The sequence below is a fragment of the Podarcis erhardii genome (genome assembly GCF_964252035.2).
Source record: "Podarcis erhardii genome assembly, chromosome: 14".
NCBI lineage: Eukaryota > Metazoa > Chordata > Lepidosauria > Squamata > Lacertidae > Podarcis > Podarcis erhardii.
In genome coordinates, this window is record NC_138503.1 from 7,014,122 (window position 1) to 7,038,519 (window position 24,398).

At 46.8% G+C, this 24,398-nt stretch overlaps 1 protein-coding gene across 2 annotated transcripts in view; it reads left to right on the forward strand.

Annotated features, from left to right (window-relative positions):
• Positions 1 to 24,398, forward strand: part of PRTG (protogenin) — an 85,853-nt gene that overhangs the window by 54,288 nt on the left and 7,167 nt on the right. For both annotated transcript variants that reach the window (XM_081838764.1, XM_081838765.1), the window contains exons 12-18: positions 16,235 to 16,330; positions 16,725 to 16,911; positions 18,330 to 18,457; positions 18,905 to 19,075; positions 19,926 to 20,111; positions 21,515 to 21,635; positions 22,489 to 22,654. In XM_081838764.1, coding sequence (XP_081694890.1) covers positions 16,235 to 16,330; positions 16,725 to 16,911; positions 18,330 to 18,457; positions 18,905 to 19,075; positions 19,926 to 20,111; positions 21,515 to 21,635; positions 22,489 to 22,654 — 1,055 coding nt within the window. The remainder of the gene's footprint in view (positions 1 to 16,234; positions 16,331 to 16,724; positions 16,912 to 18,329; positions 18,458 to 18,904; positions 19,076 to 19,925; positions 20,112 to 21,514; positions 21,636 to 22,488; positions 22,655 to 24,398) is intronic.

Genomic DNA, 24,398 nt, shown 5'->3' on the forward strand with positions numbered 1-24,398 from the left:
ACCCTTTTGACTGTTTTCCTGGAGAACTCCAGGAATTCACTCTCTGGGTACTCAGGACAGGATAGGCTCTGTGTCTTGTGCTTTAACCTAATGGTGGCTGCTTCCTTTGTGCTGCAAGAATTAGGCCAGTTGGCTTGAGTAAAGCTTCTAGTGGTGACCCTGGGCTCATGCTGGATATTCTAGCCCCACAGATGCCTCAGGCACATCCTGAAGAAGGCTTTGCAGAGGGGGAAATGCAGTGGTGAATGCTTGGCTAGCACACTTGCTATCTATTGTGAAAAATAGCCCTGATAGCCACAACAACAACAACACTTAATATATAATACAATACAATATAATATTATTTATAACCCCACCCATCTGGCTGGGTTCCCCCATATCTAAAAACATAATAAAAACATCAAGTGTTAAAAACCTCCCAATACTTCAGCCTTCAGATGTCTTCTAAAAGTTGTGTAATTCTTTATCTCCTTGACATCTGAAGGGAGGGCGCCACTACCGAGAAGACCCTCTGCCTGGTTCCCTGTAACTTTGCTTCTCACAGTGAGGGAACCAAAAGAAGACCCTTGGAGAAGGACCTCAGTGTCCAGGCTGAGCGATGGGGGTGAAGACGCTCCTTCAGGTATACTGAAGGTATACATCACATGGTGTGTGATGGCTTGAGATTCAGGTTTTAATGAAGGAAATCCGGGTTCAAACCTCTTTTCTGCCCTGCAGCTATCTGGGTGGCCTTGGGCCAAATGTGCTTCTCTCTGTTTAACCTGAGCTGTGAGTTAAGCTGTGACTCTGTGTTCTGGGGGAAGAAGGGCAGCCACCCTCAACCTTTTGCCATTTGTACCATCACGTCTGAAGGGATAGAGCATCCTCCAGGGGAGTCTAGCTGCAAAATGTCTTGGGGAACCTGATAAATCAGCAGCTGGGGACCAACAGCAGTACCTGGGCAGTGTGACAGAGTGAGAGCAGCTTCACTCTTCCTTTGGGAAGCATCCACACAACCTTATAACAGCACTGACAAATGGAAAGGCCCAACAAAACAACACCCTCACATGGAAAAGTTGTTGTGAACACTGCATTCATGGCTTTCAATGGAAAGGGTCCTCTTTCTTCTCCCCCCACTCCACCAGTACAGTGGCCTATATTTTCTGTTGGTAAGAATCTGTTTGTAAGAATCCCAGCTTGAATTAATCTCAGTGCCCCCAAGTTGTGAAAAACTGAACATGATGAATTCCCACTGTAGGGAATTTGTAGGATACGGAAGAGGTAAGGTGATATCTGTGGGACTCCCCATTTGATAGAACCCGCCCCAGTTTCTGTTGACCTCCACATTCTCTGCCCCAGGCTGGCCTGAGGTTGGGCTTTTGCAGCTAAAGTAAACGTAGACATAGCCAAAGTCTGTCTTGCTTTTAAAGAAACACCACAGGAAATCTTTGCACTAGAGGCAGCTAGTAGTTTGTGTTGCCGAAGAAGAGAAGGACATCTTGCTGCTCTTGGGAGGAAGTTCGCCATGTGTTAGTGGAGAGTTTGACTGACCAGAACAATAAATATTGTGATCCTCTGGTTACTGCTTGCACTTGGGCAGGTATTTACTTTCTCTGATTCCATCCTTATATTAAACTTCTTCTGTGGGAAGAGGGTTTTTTTCAGGAAAACTAGTGGAAAGTATTGAGAATGTCAGCAAGTACAGTGGTACCTCGGGTTACATACGCTTCAGGTTACATACGCTTCAGGTTACACACTCCACTAAGCCAGAAATAGTGCTTCAGGTTAAGAACTTTGCTTCAGGATAAGAACAGAAATTGGGCTCCGGCGGCGCAGCAGCAGCAGGAGGCCCCATTAGCTAAAGTGGTGCTTCAGGTTAAGAACCGTTTCAGGTTAAGAACGGACCTCCGGAACGAATTAAGTACTTAATCTGAGGTACAACTGTATATCAATAGAGGTGATCCAGTTAACATAGTGTAGTACAGCTTTCAAAAAGATTCCAACAAGCTTTCTCACCAGACTCTTTAGTAAGCTTAGCAGTCATAGGAACTGGTTAAATAAAAGGAAGCAGAGTAGGGGTAAATATACTCTGAATGGAGAGATGTAGACACTACCAGTGGCGTAGCGTGGGGGGTGCAGGGGGGGCCGGCCGCACCGGGCGCAACATCTGGGGTTAGGGCAAATCCACGGGTTAGGGGGCGCAAATCCACGGGTTAGGGGGCGCAAATCCATGGGTTAGGGGGCGCAAATCCACAGGTTAGGGGGCGCAAATTACTTGCCTTGCCCCGGGTGCTGACAACCCACGCTACGCCACTGGACACTACATGCAGGATAATTCTGTCAGTTGCTACTAGCCATGATGGCTGTGTTCCATCTGCACTGCTGGAGGCAGCATGACATGCCCCTGAATAAGAGTTGTTGGGACTTGCAAGTGGGGTGAGTTCAGATCCTGCTTCCAGGCTTCCCACAATGGGCATTTGGTAGGAGTCTGAGAACAGGATCTTGGGACTAGATGGATCCCCTTTGTTCTGATCCTGCTGCTGCAGGACTTCTCTTAGGTTCCCATGAGATCAACTGGCTCAAGGTTCTGGCACACAAGCCAGGCCAAGCATTGAATAAGGACCAAGGTGCTAGTGTAGGACTTGCGTTTTCTGCCTCGGCTGCAGGACTGCTTAAAGAAAGTTGTCTCAAGCAGTGTGTTTGCTTCGTTATATCACATGCAACTTACCCTGGGGCACAAGCTATTGGGATGCACCCACAGGCCAGCTCCATCCAAATGACTTCTCCTTATGCATTCCTCCCCCTTCATTGCAACAAGGCTCAGAAAGGGGAGTGTCCTAGAAGATCTCCAAATAGCTATGATGCTTGCACAGATGCCCTACTCAGTATTTGAGCAGCTAAGTTGATTACCAGCTGAACCAGTAAATCATGGAGAGCCTTGGTGTGGTGTTTTTCAGAAGCTGGCAGGTGCCCTGAACTTAAATTAAAGCCTTGCATAGAATTTGAAGGCCGATAGAGTTAAAACAAAGAATTATTAAGAGTAGAATATTGCAGTGCATCCAGCAAGAAAACAGCCTTTCCTCACACTCTGCTGATCATAGACAAAATTGGCTTTTTCCAGAATGCATGAAAGTGAAAAAACTCACCAAAACCTTGGGAAGGTGAAGATTCCCAACCATAGAAGCTCCATTCCTTCTGCCTTTCCAGGTCTGCTCACATCTTCATGGAATGGGGTGCAAACACTCTAGTAATAGGGCAATAGGGAGGTAGAGATGCGAGATTGGTGATTGTGGGTCTGCTCCTCAGTTGACAGGCAAGGAGGCAGCAGCTTGGCTTGGCAGCCGCCCTTTTGAACTAGCAAAGCAAGGACTCATCCACACATGCTTGTTTAATCCTTGAGGACTGGCATGTGTGAGTCAGCCCCCTTTGCAGATAAAGATCTACACGTGGGCAAATGAAAAGAGCTGTCTGGGTGAAAAAGTTGGGACCCTGTTGATACGGTGCCTCCTGTAGCTGTGCCCAAATAATTGAGATTTTGTGCAAGGCATTTCTGCATTTGAGTACATGTTTCGGTTGTCTTAAAAACAAAATGGAACAACCAAGTGTGACTGTGGTTTTTATTTTCTTTCTTTTGCTTGGAATATGTGGCCAAACTTTTGGGGTTGACTTGGGTCTTTGGTTGTGTGGCGGCAAGCAAAACTAAGAATCACTTCAGGGTCTGTTCCATGCAGGAATTTGCATATATTTAATTCCATCTGCAATGGATGCAATCATGGGGCAGGCTGAAATGTTAAGCCTATGCTAGGGAGTAACTTTATTTTTTATTTATGTTAAAATATTGTGTACCACTTTTCATTTAAAAAGCTCAAAGCAGTTTACAATATACATTGCCTCCCCAATTAATAGCAATAAATAAGAACAATTGAAACATCCAGTTAACACCTATTTTCAGCAATTACAGCAGCCCAGACACAAAAAGAACTCAGTATCAACAGTCAGGAGGCAGCCTAGTAAAGAGAAAAGATATTTAAATGTCTGCAACACCACCACATCTTTGCCAGTCCCATTGAATTCAGTGGACCTTGCTTCTGAGTGTGTAGGTTAGCATTACAAATGTGTTTGTTAAAAGTGCATCTGTGATGCTGAAAAACCGTCCACCAAGCTTTCCAGATGTCCCTGTAATGAAAATGACACACTTCTAGGCTATTACTGAATTAAGTAGCAAACAATATATTGCCCCTCAGTACTTTGAAATTATTTGCAGCTCCTTGCAAGGAGGAAAAGAAAAGTTGTTTTCCGTTCTCCTTGAAAAGACTTATTTGCATTTGTAGTTGTAGATATGAAGGGCCTTATTCCTGGGTGTTTTTGCTTGTGAAGCCCAATAAACAGAGAATTAAACTATGTTGCCCAGAGATAAGTCCCATCCTTTTCAGTCCTGATTTGAAAAGCAGTGGCTTTTGAAGAAGGCTTAGAGGGAACTCGGGTCCTGTTCAAGGAAATTAAATCAACATTGTCTATTAATCATACCGTGTGTCAACCCCCACCCCCTCCCGGTGAATGTGAGGGACCATTAGATGTGTGAGGTCTCTAAAGATCTGACCAAGTCAAATGGGAAGAGGGTTTCAAGAAAAGGAAAAAAAGAGGCCGCCATTAGCACATGAAAGAGAGTTTGGAGAGAAAAGAACAAGAGAGAGAGAGAGAGAGAGAGAGAGAGAGAGCCCTACCTGGGTGTGGGTGTCTGTTTTTAACTTTGTTTAGTTAGCAGAAATCACAATACTCAAAGAGTAAAGTCCAATGATAGTTTTCAATCAAATGTTGCTGCTCTCCAGGAACTGATGCATAATCTCATGAAGAGTAAACATTCCGCATTTGGGAGGCTGAGGCTAAGAAGCTGGATTCTTTGGTGCAAACCTTTTAGTCCCCACAACCCAACACATGCCTCCTCTCTGAGTACAGTGGTACCTCGGGTTAAGAACTTAATTCGTTCTGGAGGTCCGTTCTGAACCTGAAACTGTTCTTAACCTGAAGCGCCACTTTAGCTAATGGGGCCTCCTGCTGCCACCGCACCGCCGGAGCACGATTTCTGTTCTCATCCTGAAGCAAAGTTCTTAACCCGAGGTACTATTTCTTGGTTAGCAGAGTCTGTAACCTGAAGCGTATGCAACCCGAGGTACCGCTGTATGTGTGTGCATGCGTGCGTGGCCATAATTGTATATTCTTCCCCTGTTTACCCCCTTCTCCTATTCCTAACTCCCTCACCCCTAAAGTCTCCATCCCTCTGGGGAGGCGGGTATCCTGTTGAGACCCACGGTGGAGCCAAGCCCAAGAGTAGGTCGAGCCAGAGTCACCTTCCCCGCTGTCTTACCCCCACCCACATGCTCTTGCAATCCAGGCATACCTTTGATTTGATTCTCTTGCAACACACACATTCCAGCCAGCCATTTTCTCTCTCATACACATACACCCCCCCCCACGTGCACAGTATTCTGCACAATCCATTCACCACAGAAGTGCTTTCTCACACACATACCCCTCTTCCCTCCTCAGCTGCCTCCCTTTCTTGCCCCACCCATGAGGAAATTAGCCTTAGCTCACTAGTGCCAATAGAAACTTTTTTCTAAACCTCTCTGCGATGGAGGGGCAAAGTGGGGCACTGTGGCTTAAACCACTGAGCCTTTTGGGCTTGCCAATCAGCGGTTCGAATCCATACATGGTGGTGAGCTCCTGTTGCTTTGTCCCAGTTTCTCCCAACCTAGCAATTCAAGAGCACATCAGTGCAAGTAGATAAATAGGTACCGCTGCAGCGGGAAAGTAAATGGCGTTTCCATGTGCTCTGGCTTCCGTCACGGTGTTCCGTTGCACCAGAAGCAGCTTAGTCATGCTGGTCACATAACCTGGAGAGCCATCTGTGGACAAACATCAGCTCCCTCGGCCTAAAAGCGGAGATGAGCACCACACCCCACTGTCAAATTTCACTGGACCTAACCATCCAGGGGTCTTTGCCTTTATTTACCTTTTCCCCAATGGATGGCAGCACTCAGGGTGTGAATGGCCAAATTGAGGGAGGTGCCACAGGTGCATCCAGCCCACCAGCTTGGAGATTCCTTGGGAGTGTAAGCCCCTCTGGGCAGAGACCTGCTCCTCCTGCAGTGTGTAAAGGACTTAGCCCTATTATATGAACAAATAATTGCTTGGGACAGCAAACGTCCCCCCCCCGAGGCACAATCCTTAGAAATTATCCTGCACAAATTCCTTTGCAATGAACACAAGTGTGCAAAAGCTCTCTCCTTCAGGCTTTACACTACTGTATTTGGGCAAGAGAACAATGCTGGGCTGCTTTGAGGGGTTTGTGTGACCAAAGCAATGCCCTTTCCAACTCCTCATAATGCCTGAGCCACGGCAGAACCCTTGTCTTTCTGTGGGAGCTCTGTGCAAAAGGTGCAGCACTGCATCTTCTTAGGAGAGTATGTGTGAGGGGCTCAGTTTCTTTGACACACTCTGAAGTTTGGTGCATGTTGTCTCTTTGCTTTCCAGTCCTTGGCAGGGGATTGGGCAGGCAAACATGGGGATTGCCAAGATTTATTTTGGAGGGGCAGGTATTTTTGTGGGGTCAGAACTAAGTTATCTGTGATGCAATTGGTCAGTTAAGTATTTTTATTTATTTACTTGATTTGAGGGAGGCAGCTGCCTCCCTGACATGCAGGCAAAGCAGCCTCTGTGCCATATTGTGTGGACGATGGAGACTCTTTAAGAGTACAGTGGTACCTTGTGTTACGGATGGGATCCATACCGGAGGCCCGTCCGCAACATGAAATGCCCACCTCGAAGTGCTGTGCCTGCGCAGGCGCGCAGCGCGATTTGACACTGCATCTGCGTATATGCAAGCGGCGAAACCCAGAAGTAACCCGTTCTGGTACTTCTGGGTTGCTGCGGGACATAATGCGAAAGGACGCAACATGAAGCGGACACAACACGAGGTCTGACTGTAATAAAACGCTGCTGTGGCCTGGAACTGGGTGTGCGCAGTGCAGCGGAAAGGGACTAAGGCTGTGGGTCACATGAGGAAGTTCCATCCACCTTGGCAACTGCCCATAAAAACTAGGCCAGAGTAAGACTAGGATGAGGTCAGAAGACTCCAGGAGCCCTATTTGTTGACAGATTTTGAAGGTGAGCTGTGAGATTATGTGGGCTCTGGGTGTGAAAGCCAGCATGGCCAATGGCCAGGGGTGTTTGGAATTGTTACATGTCAAGGGCTACAGGTGCCCCACCCCTGAATATTGAGCCAGGTGGGCCAATTGGTCTGACACAGTTTGAAGCTTGTGTTTCCGTTTAGCTGTGCATTGTCCCAAAGGGAATCCTAGGGTTACAATCCTGTGGTGTCAGGAAGAGTGTCTTCCTTCTCTTGTCTGTGTGTTCAAAATGGACTAATGGCATCTGGGGCACTGAAGCATCCAGATAGGCTGGCTTGTACAACTCCACATGCCACATCCATTTGCCCATCCATCCTTTTTATCCTCCTAATGCAGCAAATTGCTTTATAGGTAATAGGTGAAGCATGTCGTCCCCCCAGAGCAGGACTGAAACAGCAAGTGCCTTTGTAAGCTGTCCGCCTGATCTGCAGCCCAGAGCGCCTGGAAGGGCCGGGCTTCTTGGCGAGTCTTCAGCCTGCAGATGGCTTTGCAATGAAAGCTTGCTCCTTGCTGCAGTGCAAGGAATGATAGATGGTGTTTTCATTTTGCTGCTCTAAGGGGTCAAAGTGCCATCAAGGGCTCATGACAGCCCAACAGAGAAATGTTAGTTCTGAAAGGAAATTTATTTCATAGCTCTAGGGGAAGTTTTGGGGGCCCTGAATGGATTCTCTCAGTCAGTGTGTAAAAATGTATTATTGTTCATAAGATAACGCTGTGTGCCCTGTGCTTGATTGTAGGTGTTGCTGTGTGACAGCCACTAAAACAGATGCTAAAACAAATTTTGTAGCATCTTCTCATGGTTGCTGTTGAGAAGCTTTTTAGAGGGAGTATCTCAGTCAGAGTGTGAATGAAGAGCCCATGAATTATGTCTCCTCTTTCTTTATCTGTGGAGTCCTGGAAAGCTGGTCTCCTGTTCTCTGGAATTCACTTAGAATCATAGAATTGTAGAGTTGGAAGGGACCCTGAGGGTCATCTAGTCCAACCCCCTGCAATGCAGGAATCGCAGCTAAACCATCCATGACAGATGGCCATCCACCCTCTGCTTAGAAACCTCCAAGGAAGGAGAGTCCACCACCTCCTGCGGGAGATCGTTCCACTACCAAACAGCTCTTACTGTCAGAAAGTTTTTCCGAATGTTTAGTCGAAATCTCCTTCCTTGTAATTTGAACCCATTGCTTCAGGTCGTACCTTCTGGAGCAAGCGGAAAACAAGCTTGCTCCATCTTCTATGTAACCGCTGTTCAGATACTTGAAGATGGCTATCATATCACCTCTCAGTCTTTTCTCCAGGCTAAGCATACCCAACTCCTTCAACCATTCCTCATCAGGCTTGGTTTCCAGACACTTTATCATCCTGGTCACCTTGACAATTGCCGGGCTAATCTGGGGGAAGAAGCTGCTTTCTCCCCACTTTTCAGGCAAGACACTTTATCATCCTGGTCACCTTGACAATTGCCGGGCTAATCTGGGGGAAGAAGCTGCTTTCTCCCCACTTTTCAGGCAAGGCCACCATGGCGTTCCAATGCACCAACAGACTTCCTGAGGTCTTTCTGTGAACGATGAGCTGCTCTCTGCGCATGGCAAACTCACATGGTGCAGGTGTGCTTTGGGTAGAAAGGACACGGCGCTTTCCTGAGCGCTAAACAGGGGTCAGCAAACTTTTTCAGCAGGGGGCTGGTCCACTGTCCCTCAGACCTTGGGGGGACGACTATATTTTTTTTGGGGGGGAGAACAAATTCCTATGCCCCACAAATAACCCAGAGATGCATTTTAAATAAAAGGACACATTCTACTCATTTAAAACATGCTGATTCCCGAACCGTCTGCAGGCTGGATTTAGAAGGCGATTGGGCCGGATCCAGCCCCTGGGCCTTAGTTTGCCTACCCATGGCTTAAGTGATCCAGTGTGCTCCTTTCAGGTGGCTAGTTTGATTATCATGTGCAGTTGGGTTCTGCAGATAATTTCCTTTACAGTCATACCTCGGGTTGAAGCAGCTTCGGGTTGAGCATTTTCGGGTTGCGCTCCGTGGCGACCTGGAAGTAACGGAGCGCGTTACTTCTGGGTTTCGCTGCTCGCGCATGCACAGACGCTCAAAATGACGTCACATGCATGTGCAGAAGCGGCGAATCGCGACCTTTGCACTCGCAGACGTGGGTTTCATTCGCTTCAGGATGCGAATGGGGCTCCGGAATGGATCCCGTTCGCATCCAGAGCTGCCACTGTACCAGCTTCCTGTTGGAAGTATCCTGCTGCATGATATTGCTATAGACGCACACCTCCAGACATTTATTTATTTTATTTTTTGCAAAAGATGGGTGGGTGAAACAAGACTCAATGCCTTGCCTGCCCCCCTGCTGCAAGGCAGCTTCTTCAGCTATTACATGTTGATGAGGTTTTGTGACGGAAAAGTCACCCACATAACACAGGCCTAAAATGTGTTTTTCCCTGATTGTGGAGACTGGCCAGGAGTCCAGGGGCTCCTCCCCTCCCCCCTCCATCCCGAGATGGCCTCCTTTTCTCTGTAATTCCATTTAAATGATTGTTGTCTACGAGGTGAGTTTTAGGGGCCATCGTCTCATCTTACAAAGCAGAGCCAGTGAACTGTGCTCAATCCTTTGGGCAGCAACAAAAGGGAGGAAGGGCTCCTGGCGGCGAGAGCGAGTGCAAGGGGTCCAGATTAGAGGATGGCAATAAGAAGATGCCAGAAGCCTGCTGCAAAGTCAGATTTTTTAAGGCAAACCCAAATTGCCTTTCTCAGGCAAGCCATCATTTAGATTTGGACTCAGAACTATATGGCAAGAGCTTCCAGATGCCCAGGCAAAGTTTGTCTGCCTGTCTCTGCTTGTCATTACCTCAGCAGCACTCATGTTCCTTTGGTGCAGGAGCCCCTGGAGGTGGAGCAATGGCTATAAATTAATAATAATAATAATAATAATAATAATAATAATAATAATAATAATATTTACTCACCCATCAATTGATGGTCCCAGGGCAGGTCACATTAAAATACAACATTAAAAATAGTTTATTAAAACACAATCACAAAAGTAAGGTGGGTCCTAAAAATATACCTCTCAACTGTCAAAAGGCAGGGTAAAGAGGTGTGTCTTCAGCATTCTCCAGAAGCTGTACAATGAAGGTTCCAGGTGCACCTCTGTGGTGGGAGGGAGTTGCACAGCTTAGGGGCCACCACAGAGAAGGCCCTTTCCTGGGCTACCACACACACACACACACGCTTATGCTTATGCCTACACCTACGCCTCTGAGGGTAGAAGGACTAAGAAGAGAGCACACTTTGGCAATCTCTGCACCCAAGAGGCTCTGTAGGGAAGGAGGCATTCTTTCAGATATTTCTAATCTGTCAGTTCAGACCATATGTGAGCCAGTTAGTGCACACACGGCTGGCAAAGCTGCTTCAGACCATGACTTCTGATTCTGCTTGGCTGGCTGGCTGCAAACCATAGTTAACCAATTCAGACATCAACCAAACCATAGTTACGTTACCACTAGTGGTGGTTTGACATAATGCTTGGACAAAGCCGATATTCCTGGGGCTCTACCCCACTCCTCACCCCCCAATGCATGCCTTTATATATTTTAGCTTTTGAGCTGTGTTGCTGACCCCCAACTTCCCATCCCTGATCTCACCACCACACCTGTTTTAAGAAAGCTGATTGCAACTTCAGAAGCACAGCTAAAAATAAAATAAAATAAAATAAACTTCTACCTCAAGTGGAATTGCCATGCAGGGTCTTCATTCATCTGTTTTCATCCTCTCCACACACACACACACACACACACACACACACACACACACACACACGACCCCCCCCCCCGATTTACGGTGCTTCACTTGGAAATCAGGCCTTGCTGCCCCAGGGAGGCCTCTCTTCTCCCTCTCCCCCCTCCTTTTTCCAGGGATGTGGACAGTAAGAGCAGTGATGTTTTTACTGCCAGCCCACTGGGGTGGGGGGCATTGAGGTGATGTTTGTCCGGAGGCCCCTTCAAGGGAGCAGAGGCAAGTCACCAGAGAATTGGCGTCTTTAGATTTTGACAGATAAGCAGGAAAAGGCAGCAGCCAACATGGACTCTTCCATCTGGTTTCTAGCAACCTGGGGTTTTATGCAGTTACTTAGTTTGTGGAAGAGATAGCAGAGATTGGAGCGCCCCCCCCCAAGTCACCTTTCAGCTGGAGTGTAAACCACTGTGGTTGCCTGAAGGGTTAGCATGCCTCTATATTTTTTATTTATTTAAGAGACCTCTTGTAACATTAGTTAGGTGTGACCTAACGGTTAGAGTGGACTGTAGCCTGGGAGACCAGGGTTTGAATCCTCACTCAGCCAGTCGACACCCTCTCAGCCCAGTGCCTCTCAAACTTGGGTCCCCAGCTGCTGCTGGACTACAACTCCCATCATCCCTGACCGCTGGTCCTGCTAGCTAAGGATGATGGGAGCTGTAGTCCCAACAGCAGCTGGGGACCCAGATTTGAGAAACGCTTTCTTAGCCTAAACCTACCTCTCAGGGTTGTTGTGAGGATGTAATAGGGAGGGGGAGAACTATGCATGCCACCTTGAGCTCCTTGGAGGAAAAGGGTGGTATATAAAAGGAAATAAATAAATGAAATAAATGAACCAACCCTGAAACTCTGCATCAATTACAATATTTACAAGCGCGTATTTGACTTAACTAGCCAGTCTTCTTTGATCCTTCACAGAAGTGATGCATTGATGAGCTGCTCCCCCCCCCATCAGTGATGAGAGGAAGTAATTTTGGAGAGGGCCCCTCTCCCCTCTCCCTGTCTCCCCCTCCTCTTGCTCTGAACAGCCTCCTCAGCTCTTGCAGCAAACCTGGTTGCCTCCTCCTTTATTTATGCCTTGAACTCACAACGCCTTTGCTTATTCTCGTAATCGGTTTCTGGTGTATTTACATTTCTGTGCTTCAGACGTGCATTTCTAAGGATCGGGTTTCTCTCTCTCTGGGCCGGCTGTTCCCACCCTTCCCCCCTTCCCCAATTCCCCCGGACCTCTGTTGCTTGGAGCAGACTCTGGCGAGTCCCAGATCCCATGTCAAAGGCCACGACCCAGATGTCAGAGCAGCCCTTTCTGCTGGCCTCCTCTTGAATGATTATCTGGAGTTTATTGTGTTGGAGGGGATGGGATTGGGGGCAGCCCAGTCACCCCAGCAAGGCTCTGCAGCCGGACTGCAGCTCAACAATGGAACGGGGAGTTTCACAGAAGCACAAAAGATTAAATTAAAGTTGGACATTTGGCCAGAGAGGTGTGTGCCTTAGAACGCCCCCTGGGCAACCCATAATTCTTCCTGTTTCTTGTTAAGGAGCATTTTTTGAAAACCACAGCAAGCTAACCTGAAAAATTTCCTGGGCGAAACTTTCATCAAGTCAGTTTGGCTGAGATTTAAGAGTAAATTGCTGACTTGAAGTCCCTGCTGCAACAAGGCCTCCAACGGATTTTCTGTTGGCTCTCATATTTTCAGGTCAGAAACAATATAATGTCCAGTGGCACAGCTTAATATGTGATCACATTTTTTTTTAAAAAAAGAAAGACTGTTTCCCCTCCCAAGGCTTTAACAATAACAACAACAACATCAACACACATATCCAATTTATTATGAAATGTTATCATTGTCTTCTTGCTCACCCCCACATCCCCTTTGCTTTCTCAAACCTTCATCTGTAATGAATGAGAGGCTTCAGGGAGGGGTGAGGGGTGGATTCTCTGCTCTGAAAGAAGAGAAAAGCCACTCATGCTCCTGACCTCAGATTCCTTCTTAATTTTATCTAGCCCTGACCTGTTGGCTCAGTTCTGCCGTCTTTGGAGACTCACAAACATGTAGCAGCTGAAAGAAACAATGGCAGGGTTTTTTTTGGGATTGCAGCATTGCACTTCTGTGACCTCCATGTAAACAGATGCTTTTCTGCAAAACTTTTGCCAGGACACCCCCCCCAAAAAAAAACTTCACAAAACTTGCTGTGACCATCCACAACAGGACCCTCTCTCCAGCCTCTGATTCAGGACCAGCAAGAGAGAATGGATCTCCCTTGTGTTTCCAATTCTGTCTCTGTCTGTCTGTCTCTCTTTGTTTGTTTGTTTGTCTTTTGCTTCATGTATAATTGTGGGAAATGAATTCTGCCCTCTTTTTGTACTTGCTGGCAACGAGGGAACCGTGGTTTTAAAGGCATGGGGTGATTCCTGTGTGCAAAAGATTTGCAAGGATTTGAACACTTTCATCCAGAAATTCTCCAATAGTTGCACAGAGATTTAAAACCAATTCTTTGGGAGGACAAGAAACTTTGTCAGGAGGAGACCCAGTTAGTTAGGAAAGAGGCCATACCTTTTTTAAAAAATGAAAAGGAGCACATGGTCTCCCCCTTCTGTCAGTTATATGGCACTGGGCATATTTAGGGCAGCTACCTCATTTTGTTGATGTAGACTTTAATATAGATGTGGAGAACATCAGGCCTACAGGCCAACCTAGCAGTTCGAAAGCACGTCAAAGTGCAAGTGGATAAATAGGTACCACTCCAGCAGGAAGGTAAACGCCGTTTCCGTGCGCTGCTCTGGTTCGCCAGAAGCAGCTTAGTCATGCTGGCCACATGACCCGGAAGCTGTACGCCGGCTCCCTCGGCCAATAAAGCGAGATGAGCGCCGCAACCCCAGAGTCGGCCACGACTGGACCTAATGGTCAGGGGTCCCTTTACCTTACCATCTACTTTAATAGCTTTGTGGCAAACAGAAGTCCAACCAGTGCAGCTTCTCCTGCTTTTACATGCAGAGGTCATGGAAAGCTACATTTCTTGCATAGCCTGGCACACACCTCTTCAGGGTTCTGCTGGGAAAGCATGGAGGCAGCTCTGTGCTGACTGATGTAGCAGCAGCAAACTGAAGCGGTACCTCATAGCATCATGCCCATCTTCCTCTGAAAGGCCAGGGGGCTGTGGCTGTGGGAGAGTCTGTCTCATTGCCTTTTATTTTGGGGAGGGTGAAACCTTCAGAACAGCTGGACTTAACACCAGGGCCGGATTAGAGATCCAGTGCCAAGTCTGGACAGACTCGCTTGCCCTTTCTGTTTCACTTAATCCCTTCTGTTCCAGTGGTTAGGTGGGTCCCCTGTAAGTGGAGACAGTCTTGCCTTGATTTTGTTGAACCCATGAATTTGGGGAGCTTGAATTGCTTCTGCCACCATCATACAAGACGTTTGCGCTCATCAGTCAGAAGTGTGGCTGGAGACACGATGTTAACCTCCAATTCACATCCCTTTCCTTGCTGATTATTTGGGATTGTTCTGTGGTTTCAAAATCTCTTCAGGAAAGGCTTTTCCATTTTGTGCCTTTCACTGCATCTTTGAGGATTAGCGAAGGAAGGAAGGAGCTGGTGCTGGATTTCATTAGAATAGATCTTTTTGACATTTGCCTCTTGCCATTTCCCCCCAGCTCTTTCCATGGGGGTTGGGGGTGCAGCCTGCAGTTTTGCCTAAACTGAGGGTGGGGAGCCTAAAGAGTGTCTTCCTCTTTCAGGGGAAGTGCAGGAGCCCCCTCTGGTGTCTTGCTGCAGAACGACATCGCCTCCAGATGCTCGTAGATCAAAGGACCCTTTTGGAGGAGGGAAGCAGACAAAGGGGGGCGAAGTATAAAAGAACGGGAGGCGCACACTGCTGAAAGGGGGCGGAGTTTCTTTGTCATATCCTCCTCCAAAAACACAATTTAGATATTGGTACACTGTCTTGCCTGTTGAAGAACTTCAACTGCAGATATGTTTCGTTAAAAGTTTTGTTGAAGCTGAATTCACTGCAAGCACCAGAACTTCTTATTTATATATTGTATTTTTATCCCACCCTTCCTCCAAGGCACTCAGAACCCCATCCCATAGTTACCCTCCCCTGTAAGGTAGGTCAGGCTAGGAGTTGGTGACTGCACTGAAGTCCCATAGAGAGCTTCATGGCAGAGCAGGAATTTGAACCCGCATCCCCCCAGGGCTTAGGCTGATGGAGAGACAGTGGCAACCCAGCCAGGTGGACAGGGAATAATAGTAATAATAATAATAATAATAATAACAACAACAACAACAACAATAATCTGGCTGGGGATGAAGGGAGTTGGAGTTCCCCACCCCTCCTCTAGCTACTCCACCAAGCTGTCCTTCACCTGATGGGTCACACCTGCTCATCCATAAGCTGCCAAGGGCCACAGCTCAGTGGCAGAACAGCTGTCTCACATGAAGAAGGCCCCACCATCAGAGGCGGTGGGCTAGCCGCCTGTAGGGGTGGGGCAAACATCCCAGGGGGCGGGGCAGCGATGTCATCACCCCCAGGGATGATACCCGGGATGGGCTGCACCTACCGCACCCCCCCTTCCTCCGCCAGTGCCCACAACCTGTCTCCTGCTGGCCTAGGTAGGGCTAGGAAAGGCTTTCTTCCAGAAGCCCCAGAGAACTGTAGCTGCCAGTAGGTGGGTGTAGACAACTCTGATTTGGGGGACCAAAGGATGGATACTGCGTAAGGCAGCCTTCTATGCAACTCCTGGGGTGATAGTGAGGCCTCTCTTACTCTTTCTGCTGGTAGCACTTGTAGCAATGGGTACACAAACTTGCTGTCATTTGTTAGGCAAATAGCACCGGTAAGTGTATAGGGCACTTCATATGCAGACCTCTTCCTATGCCACTGAGCCTGCCCTTAAATACAAAAGGGCAAGGAAGGAGTTGGGGCAGCCATGTTGTTGCAGCTACAACAAAGGCGGCATTTTTTCATCTCTGCCAAGCTAAGCAGTTGGCTCCTTGCCTCTCTCGCCCTGACCTCGCCACTGTGATCCATGCGATGGTCACCTCCAGACCATCATGATCATGGTGTCAGCATGCAGGGGAGCTTCTTTGGCCATAGATGCGCCCCTCCCAATATGTCATCATGGAAGAGATTAAATGAAGGGCATCTTTCAGTGAGGCACCTGCGCCCTGTAGAGTTCAGTGTCTTGAGCTGTCTGAGTCCAATGAGGAAGAATCTGAGTGGGTCTCCCTGGGTCTCAGTTGATTAATTAAATATTCTTATCTCTGCAGATCCCAGAAGGAAGTACCATGTCAGACTCCTGGCCTACAACAGTGTGGAAGAAGGCTACCAGGCAGATCAGACGGTCAGCACTCCTGGATGTGTCTGTAAGTGTTGAATTATTTTATGGAAATCACCAGCTGTGGTTCTATTTTATGGATATAGTGATTGCTGTTTGTTTTCTGCAATCCCTCTAACTGCTTTTGGTATTAGGTCAATATTGTGAAGTCTATGCCTATGGGGAAAGGGCTTTTAAAAAATGTGTCAAGTCCATGGCATATGTTCCAATGGACTGAGAGCTTGTTACCATAAGTTTTGGAGTGATCATAGACTTGTTTGATTTATTAAGACTCTTTAGTGGCTGGAGGTCTTAAACCCTCACACTGACTGCTATGAGTCCTTTCACAAGATGGGATATTAGTCTAGTTTTCAAACTCTCCCTGTCATTCCTAGCCGTTTGCGACTCACGTTCCTTGTTGCCTCTTCTCCTCTTTTCCACAGCTGTCCGTGACCGAATGGTCCTGCCTCCACCACCACCTCACCACCTTTATGCCAAAGCAAACACCTCTTCTTCCATCTACCTGCACTGGGGACGACCTGCATTCACCTCTGCACAAATCATTAACTACACTCTCCGCTGCAACCCTGTTGGGCTACAGAATGCCTCTCTGGTCCTCTACCTCCAGACGTGCGTACCATCCGTTCTGATAATTATACTTGCCCCCATTCCCTTCAGATAGTTCGTGGTTCTTTTAATTGGCATTTTTATGGAATATCTAGGATTGCAAAGCCAGTCAAGCCCCCAGATCTGCTCCAGGGCAAGTTCATTTTGGGGCCTGTTTGTATTCAGTTTATCTCAACTTGGTTAAATTGAGCTGCTCTTCCTCCTCTTCGTCAGCCACAATCCTTGGGTGATACCATAAGATATAAATTTTGGGATTTGCTACCATAAGATGGCTTTAGACAAATTCATGTATAAGACAACCAGTCTCTCCATTTGTCAAAGGCAGTAAGTACATCTGATTGCCAGTTGCTGGGACTCACAAGTGGGGATTGTGCTGTTGCTCCAGCTCTCAAGGTTCTGCTTTCAGGCTTCCTCCCTGGTTGGCCACTATGGGAACAGGATATTGGACTAGATAGGCTTTGGGCCTGATCCAGCAACCAGGCTCTCTTTAGTCAATGTGTGATTTGGAAAGTGGCCTCTCTTGCTGTAAAGGCTTCAAGCTCAGGAAAATATAACCTGGAGTTAGTTTCAGTTAATGGTTATGGAGACCCCAAGCGTTAAGGGTATAAGCTTATTCTGACATGAATTTCTCCTTCCTAAAAAGGTTTTGTAAACAACACAATATAATTTTTTGTCTTATGTGTATGGGTAGAGGTTTAATATGTATTTTATTTGGGGGTAGTGGTCTTGATACAACAGGCTGTGGAATGTATCAATAAATTAAATTACAGTATATTTAATCGAAGCATTCCCCCCAGAAGGGAACGCTAAAAAAAACTTTGAAAAAATAATTAAGTATTTAGTAATGCCCTTATTCAGATATTAGGCTTTTTAAGGGCAATATGTTTTCTAGACTATTTTCTTTTCAGTTTCCAAAGTCTTCCTGCCTCTGGCTCCATCGCTTACAAATGCCACATATGAGGTCACAGCGATGAGGCCATGATCTACCCACTTGGCAATGCCTAGTGAACTTAGAGACCTGCCTGTTATGTTTTTTATCAATTAGCGGATGCCAATCTCTTCAAGGCCATATGATATATGGCCAGTCATGGCACATTTCCTGGAGAGGCCACGTAGACCAGACATGTCATTGTTCATGTTGGGGCAATAATGAGAGTGAGCTGGAAATTTATGACTTCCTTGCTTGTAAGTGTTCAGGTTCTGCAATCCAGAGCAGGTGTTGCTTTCTTGATGGGCCAGAAAATGGAGTCCTCCTTCTCAAGTGTTATATTTCAGCCATCCTGTAGAAACATTAGAATACCTCTTTAAGTTTCACATTTTCTGGGTTTTGCAGAAGGGAGCAGGGTCAGGTCACTTTGGTGGAAAACGGATCAGTCACTCCTGGTATTAAATTTTGCTTTCTCATGTTTCTATGTTTACAGCTCAGAAACTCATATGATGGTTCAGGGACTGGAGCCAAGTACTAAGTATGAGTTTGCGGTTCGGCTACATGTGGATCAGCTCTCAAGCCCTTGGAGTCCTGTGGTCTACCACACGACGCTTCCAGAAGGTGAGGGTGACATTGTAAAGAAATGCTCATGTCATCATGCTCTGGGTTACTACCCAGCAGCCCCAGTTCCCTTTGACCAGCTGGGCAGTGGGCAAGATCCCCATGCAAAGGATGTTTTTTTGTACATTTTGCCAATGTTGGATCACCTGCCATGGCATGTTTGGATGTGTGTGGATGCCAGGTGTTACAAACCCTTTGGGTATCTTGTTCCCAAGCAATGAATTTCAGGGTGGTGGCTCTGGACATCAAAGGGGGAAACAAAAATGACAATTTAAGCTGAGGGCACATTTGTGTCCATGGGAGAGGATTCTTCAGTTGGCATCTAGAAGTTTAGTTACATTGCAAGCAATTTTGGGGACCTTCCAGTGTGTTTGGACAGGGGGGTTTCAAGGCAAGGGCTTGCTGATTTGTTTGCCTCCCAGTAATTCTGTGTGGCTTTCCCCCCAGCACCAGCTGGTCCTCCGCTGGGAGTGAAGGCAACTCTGATAGAGGAAGACACAGCCTTGGTTTCCTGGAAGCCTCCCGGTGGGCTTGGCACTGTCATATCACGCTACACAATCCTCTATGCATCAAGGAAAGCTTGGATCGCTGGCGAGTGGCAAGTCCTGCACCGGGAAGGTGAGTGAGTGACTGTGGCAAGGTGGCTGTGGAGAGCTTGTTCCCAGCTTTATCCAGGTAAATCTAAACTTGCTGTTTCTGCTAAATGCTACCAGCCCTGTTAAGCAGGGCTCGCCTCCTGGGTGATAGACTGTCTGATAGAATCCAGAGTTTCACCTTGAACTTTGTTGCAAAAGTTGCTTCCTCCACTCAGATATCAGAAGGGAGAGAGAAAAGGGAGCAAGCCAGCCTCCCTTGTGTGCTTCAGCTAGGCAGCAATATTTAAACCTAGCACCCACAACTCTGCTGGAAACACAGAGGATGCTCCTGGAATGAGGGCTGGTTGCTCAGCTAGATTTTTCTTCTGCCTGCCTGGTTTGTGGTAGAGGAGGAGAAAGGAGGTGGGGCTGAGAAGGTTCTTCTTCTTGAAGAAGAACTATTAAGAGACTTTTGGACTATTGATTGGTTTAGAAATTCTTTTAAAGAAAGAGATTAAACATTTATGAGATTAAACATTTATGAGATTAAACATTTAGAGGACTACAGGTTGACCATCCTTTTATAAACGACCGGGTCCAACTCAACAGCATATTCGTGTAGAAAGTGAGGAATTCTTATACTGATAAGCAGGTTGAGGCCATCATCTCTATTCCGGTCTACCCTACTACTTAGCTTTTCTGGATCAGCTCTCCAGCTGATGTTGGACTCAAAACTTCCACTGGTCCCAGCCAGTGCAGCCAGGGTTCCTGGGGATATACTCCAGCAGCAGCTGAAGGGCACCAGGGTCCAGATAAAGTCAGATGGGTCTGTCCGGCTCTCAGGGAACATGATATTCAATCTTCCTGCCTTGTTTTGTCTCCCTCCCCTATAGGAACTATAACAATGGCTTTGCTGGAGAACCTGATGGCAGGAAACATCTACCTCATTAAAATAGCTGCATCCAATGAAGTGGGGGAAGGGCCTTTCTCCAACGTGGTGGAACTTGCTGTTCTGCCAAAGGAAGCATCAGAATCAAACCAAAGACCCAAACGCTTGGATTCGGCAGATGCTGACACAGGTGAGTGCAAAGAAGTTGTGACAATCACCTAGTCAGGTCTTAGAACACCAGGTCTTTATGTTATTATGATTCACATTCCCGGTCTCTTCACACATTCTTTACTATTGTTTGTTGCTGTTATAATACATTTTTAAGATTACATTCTGTCATGAAGTTTTCTCAGAATGGTTTACAGTAGCTCTCAAAGCAGTGTAAATATGAATCCTAAAATACAATTTAAAACCACAGCAATGAAAACAATACCTCAGCTCTGGTCTCTTTTTGGTAACCTAAACGTGGTTGCCAAAAGCCTGGGAAAACAGAAAATGTCTTTGCCACAACAATGAGGGAAGGACTAGTCACAGGGTCTGTTCTTCTCCATCCCCACCTGCACATGTGATTTATTTATTTATTTTACTTATACGTGATTCTTCTGCATGATGTGAAACAGGCTGCCTGTTTCAAGAGTCACTATAATGTTACACTGGGGGTGGGAGGGAAATGTGTGTAGATTGTTATGTGTTAAGTTTGCCTCATACTGTGAATCTACAGTTGAGTGGCAAAAAAGGACAGGCACACAGTCTACCCACCCTCTCCTCCACACACCTCAAATACTTTCCTAAGTAAAATCACACTTGAAGGGAGCCTTAGCTGGAAAGAGCAGCTATGAAGCTACCTTAAATCAAGGCTTCTGCAAACGTCAAACCTACAGGGACAAAGAGTAGCTCCTGGGGAATTCCCCTACCCCACTGACTTCAGTAAGAAATCCTTGGAGACCCACAGTTTGCGCAACCAAACATGGCACCTTGGAGGCGCCTGGTTCCTCCATTTGTTTGTGGCTCTCAGAGTGGCTGACAAAAATCTGTGTTAAAACACTCCCTGCAGTCGGGCTTACAGTCTAAAATGACATTTTTTTAAAAAAATCATTTGTTTATTATTTGATTTATGCCCCCAGTTTACCATAAGAATAAAACATATGATATATAAAAGCTAAAACACAGATCAAAACATCAGAACAGTATTGCATGATGACACACAAGGAAAAAGTAGGGAGGTGGGTTGCTCCTGCAGATGTTTGTAAAGTGACCCTGATTAGAAGGCAGTTGAGAGCAGTAATTTCTCAGTGATGGCTGTGGGGAGTGTGTATGCCTTTCTCAAGGTCAGTGAGGGGAGGAGCCCAGGGAGGGTCCCAAGGGCCAGATAGAGAGTGCTGCATGTGGCCCCCGGGCCTCATCTTGCCTGGGAACTGAGCACCTTTGTATGGAAAGCAGCCTGTTACAGCCTGGCCCAGTTAGTTTCCTCAGGATTCCCCGATGTCCGTAGCTGATGCTTCTTGTGTTTTCAATTGCAAGGAGTGCCCAGAAATTGTGCTGCAAAAAAGGGCACACAAATGATAGACCTGGGTGTTGCTTTCTTCCTTGCAGCTAATTCCGGCTATTACCAGCTGGACCAGAAGTCGATGACAGGCATCATTGCAGGTGTCTGCATTGCCCTGACGTGCATCTTGATCTGCGTCCTCATCTTGATCTATCGCAGCAAAGCCAGGTAAGCTTGGAGGGGGCAGCTAGGTGCTTCCAAAGTGGTACCATTGAAGCACCCACAGAAGTGAGGGTCCGGTGAGGTTGGGGGGACTTTGGAGTGCTGAAGCACACTTCTCACTTGGAGCAATTCAGTATTGTGACAGCAACGGGCTCCCAGGCTCAGGCCCTGAGTGGAATCTGTGGGAGGGGAAGTCTGAAGCCCATGACCTTTGAGACAGTACACCTGTTTGCATGCTGTGGACATGTGTGCTCTTCTGCTTGGAGAAGCTTACCTGAGATCTGTCTGGATTTGCAGTAAACAACTGTTTTGCTTACATATCCCAGGTCTTAAAACTCCTGGGATCTGGAGCCAGAATATACACAAGCTGAACGGTCAAGTATGGCAGCTTTTGCCAGGCTGGCCCATTTCAGGCTGTGGTTGAGGATGGAGTGAGGATCACCTGTTCAAATGCTGAAAAACAAATACTGTAGTTTAGGGTGGAAGAAGGCAAGGGTAGAACTTTGTAGGGAGTGTTGTGGTTTTGTTTTGTATTGTATTTACTGGGGAGCTTTGTAAATATTCAAGCACATGAACACACCCAGACACCTGCAATCTAAAGTCCAGTTCCAGATGAATCCCAGAGAGTTTGGTTCCATTCATAAATCACTGCAGTCGGTTGATTTTAAGAGGGCTGGGAAATCTTTGGCTCTGCAGATGTTATTGGCCTCTGACTTCCATCATCCAGCAACATCTGGAGGGCCAAAGAATCCTCTCTCCTGATCTAACAGGATGTAGGCACGCAAGATCGAAAGGAATTTGCCTCAGCCTAGCCTGCTTGTCTTAAGTCTCACTTTCCTTCCTGCTCCACATTGAACAGGAAAACGTCAGCCCCCAAAAGCATCCATCAAGCGTCCCACCAGCACTCTCACAGCAGCATCTCTTCCATGGGTGCCAATGAGGTGGGCAAGAGCATAGAAGACCTTGCTGAGAATGAGGAATCTCTACAGCCAATGATGGCGGGAAGCAGCTTCCTGGATGCCAAGGTACAACAGCCTGTCTTTTCTGGGCTCCTGCTGCCTTAACTTTCTTTGCTTTTGCTTGTTTATTCAGAAAGTTTACACACACAGCCCAGCCTGCCAAGGGATTTGCACCACACAGGACAGCTTACAATAATTAGAAGCTAAACAGTCTCATAAAAGGAATGAAGCAGCACAAAAATGGAAGCAGGCTTGATGGATAAAAACATTTTAAAAATGAGGGTCACATGAAAATAGTCTGCCCAGGGAGACCAGTACTGTCTGGAACAGGAAAGTTAACTAGTCACCGAAAAATTATTATTTATTGAAGTTTTATAGCACCCTTCATCCAAAGAGCATAGGGAAGTTTACAACATAAAAATACAAAATGAGAACACACACAAAAAAACAAACCAATAACACCCCTCCCACAAACACATTTAAAAGCCATAGATCTTAAGTGGGGGAAGACAAATGGCTCTCAAGAAGTAAGGCATTCCCAGGTCCATCTGTAGCCACTATGGAGCCTCACTCCTCATCCCAACTAATTGTGTCCCAGTCGAGATACAGAAAAGGCTCTCTTTGGGTGTGGTCAGGCTGATATAGGAGGACAGGAGCCCTCAGTTACCCTAGAGCAGGGGTCAGTAAACTTTTTCAGTAGGGGGCCAGTCCACTGTCCCTCAGACCTTGTGGGGGGCTGGACTATATTTTGGAAAAATAATAATGAACAAATTCCTATCCCCACAAATAACCCAGAGATGCATTTTAAATAAAAGGACACATTCCACTCATGTAAAAACACGGATTTAGAAGGTGATTGGGCCAGATCCGGCCCCCAGGCCTTAGTTTGCCTACCCATGCCCTAGAGCCAAGCTTTTTAGGGCTTCAAAGATAAAGAAGCTGGCACACCCAACTTAGATGCATTTAAGATAGGGTTTCTCAAATTTGGGTCCCCAGCTATTGTTGGACTGCAACTCCCATCATCCCTAGCTAGCAGGACCAATGATCATGCCATGGAGTGGGAGAAGTGTTTGTGGGATTCTCCCACCTCTCAGGTGTCAAAGTGTCTTGTCCAGCCTTTGCTGCTATGCACTATTGGGAGGGATGCCACTTGCAGGCAGCAAAAAGTCTTGCGCCAGATCTCTGAGTTCAGGGCACTTCAGCATATCTGATGAAAAAGAGAAACAGAAGCCCCCCCCCCCCGCACCACTTTCAAAAAATGATCCCTAAGAAAGGACAGGGACACCAGAAACCAGGGCCTCCCAAGCCCATCCTGTCAAGGGATCCAGAAAGATACCAGAGTCAATGGTACTGAAACTCTACAGAAAAGCTCGTTCTCTTCAGCTCCCAGGGTAAAGGTTTCCCCAAAGCAGCCCAAATCCTCAAAACCAGGCCTGAAGCCACATGGAAATGTGTCTGGGGGAGGGGTTTCCAACTTGTGGCCCATGCGCCACCAGTGGTTTGGAGCTTCTTTTGGGTGATCTGTGGCATGTCCACATTAAATGGTCATGGTGATTTTATTTGTATTTTTGTTACCGCTTTTATTTCTTATACTGTATTACAATTTGAATTTTATGGAACTGAAATTGTAATACAATAAAATACAATATAAGAAATAAAAAAGCAATAAAGTCACTATTAAAAACCACTCAGCCCAGCACATTGCAGCTGCTACAACAGGCAGAAAAATCATTGGGTGGTCTGCAAAGACCATCCATAATTTTCAAGTGGTCTGTGATGGAAAACGTTCATGCGCCACTGGTCTAGGATA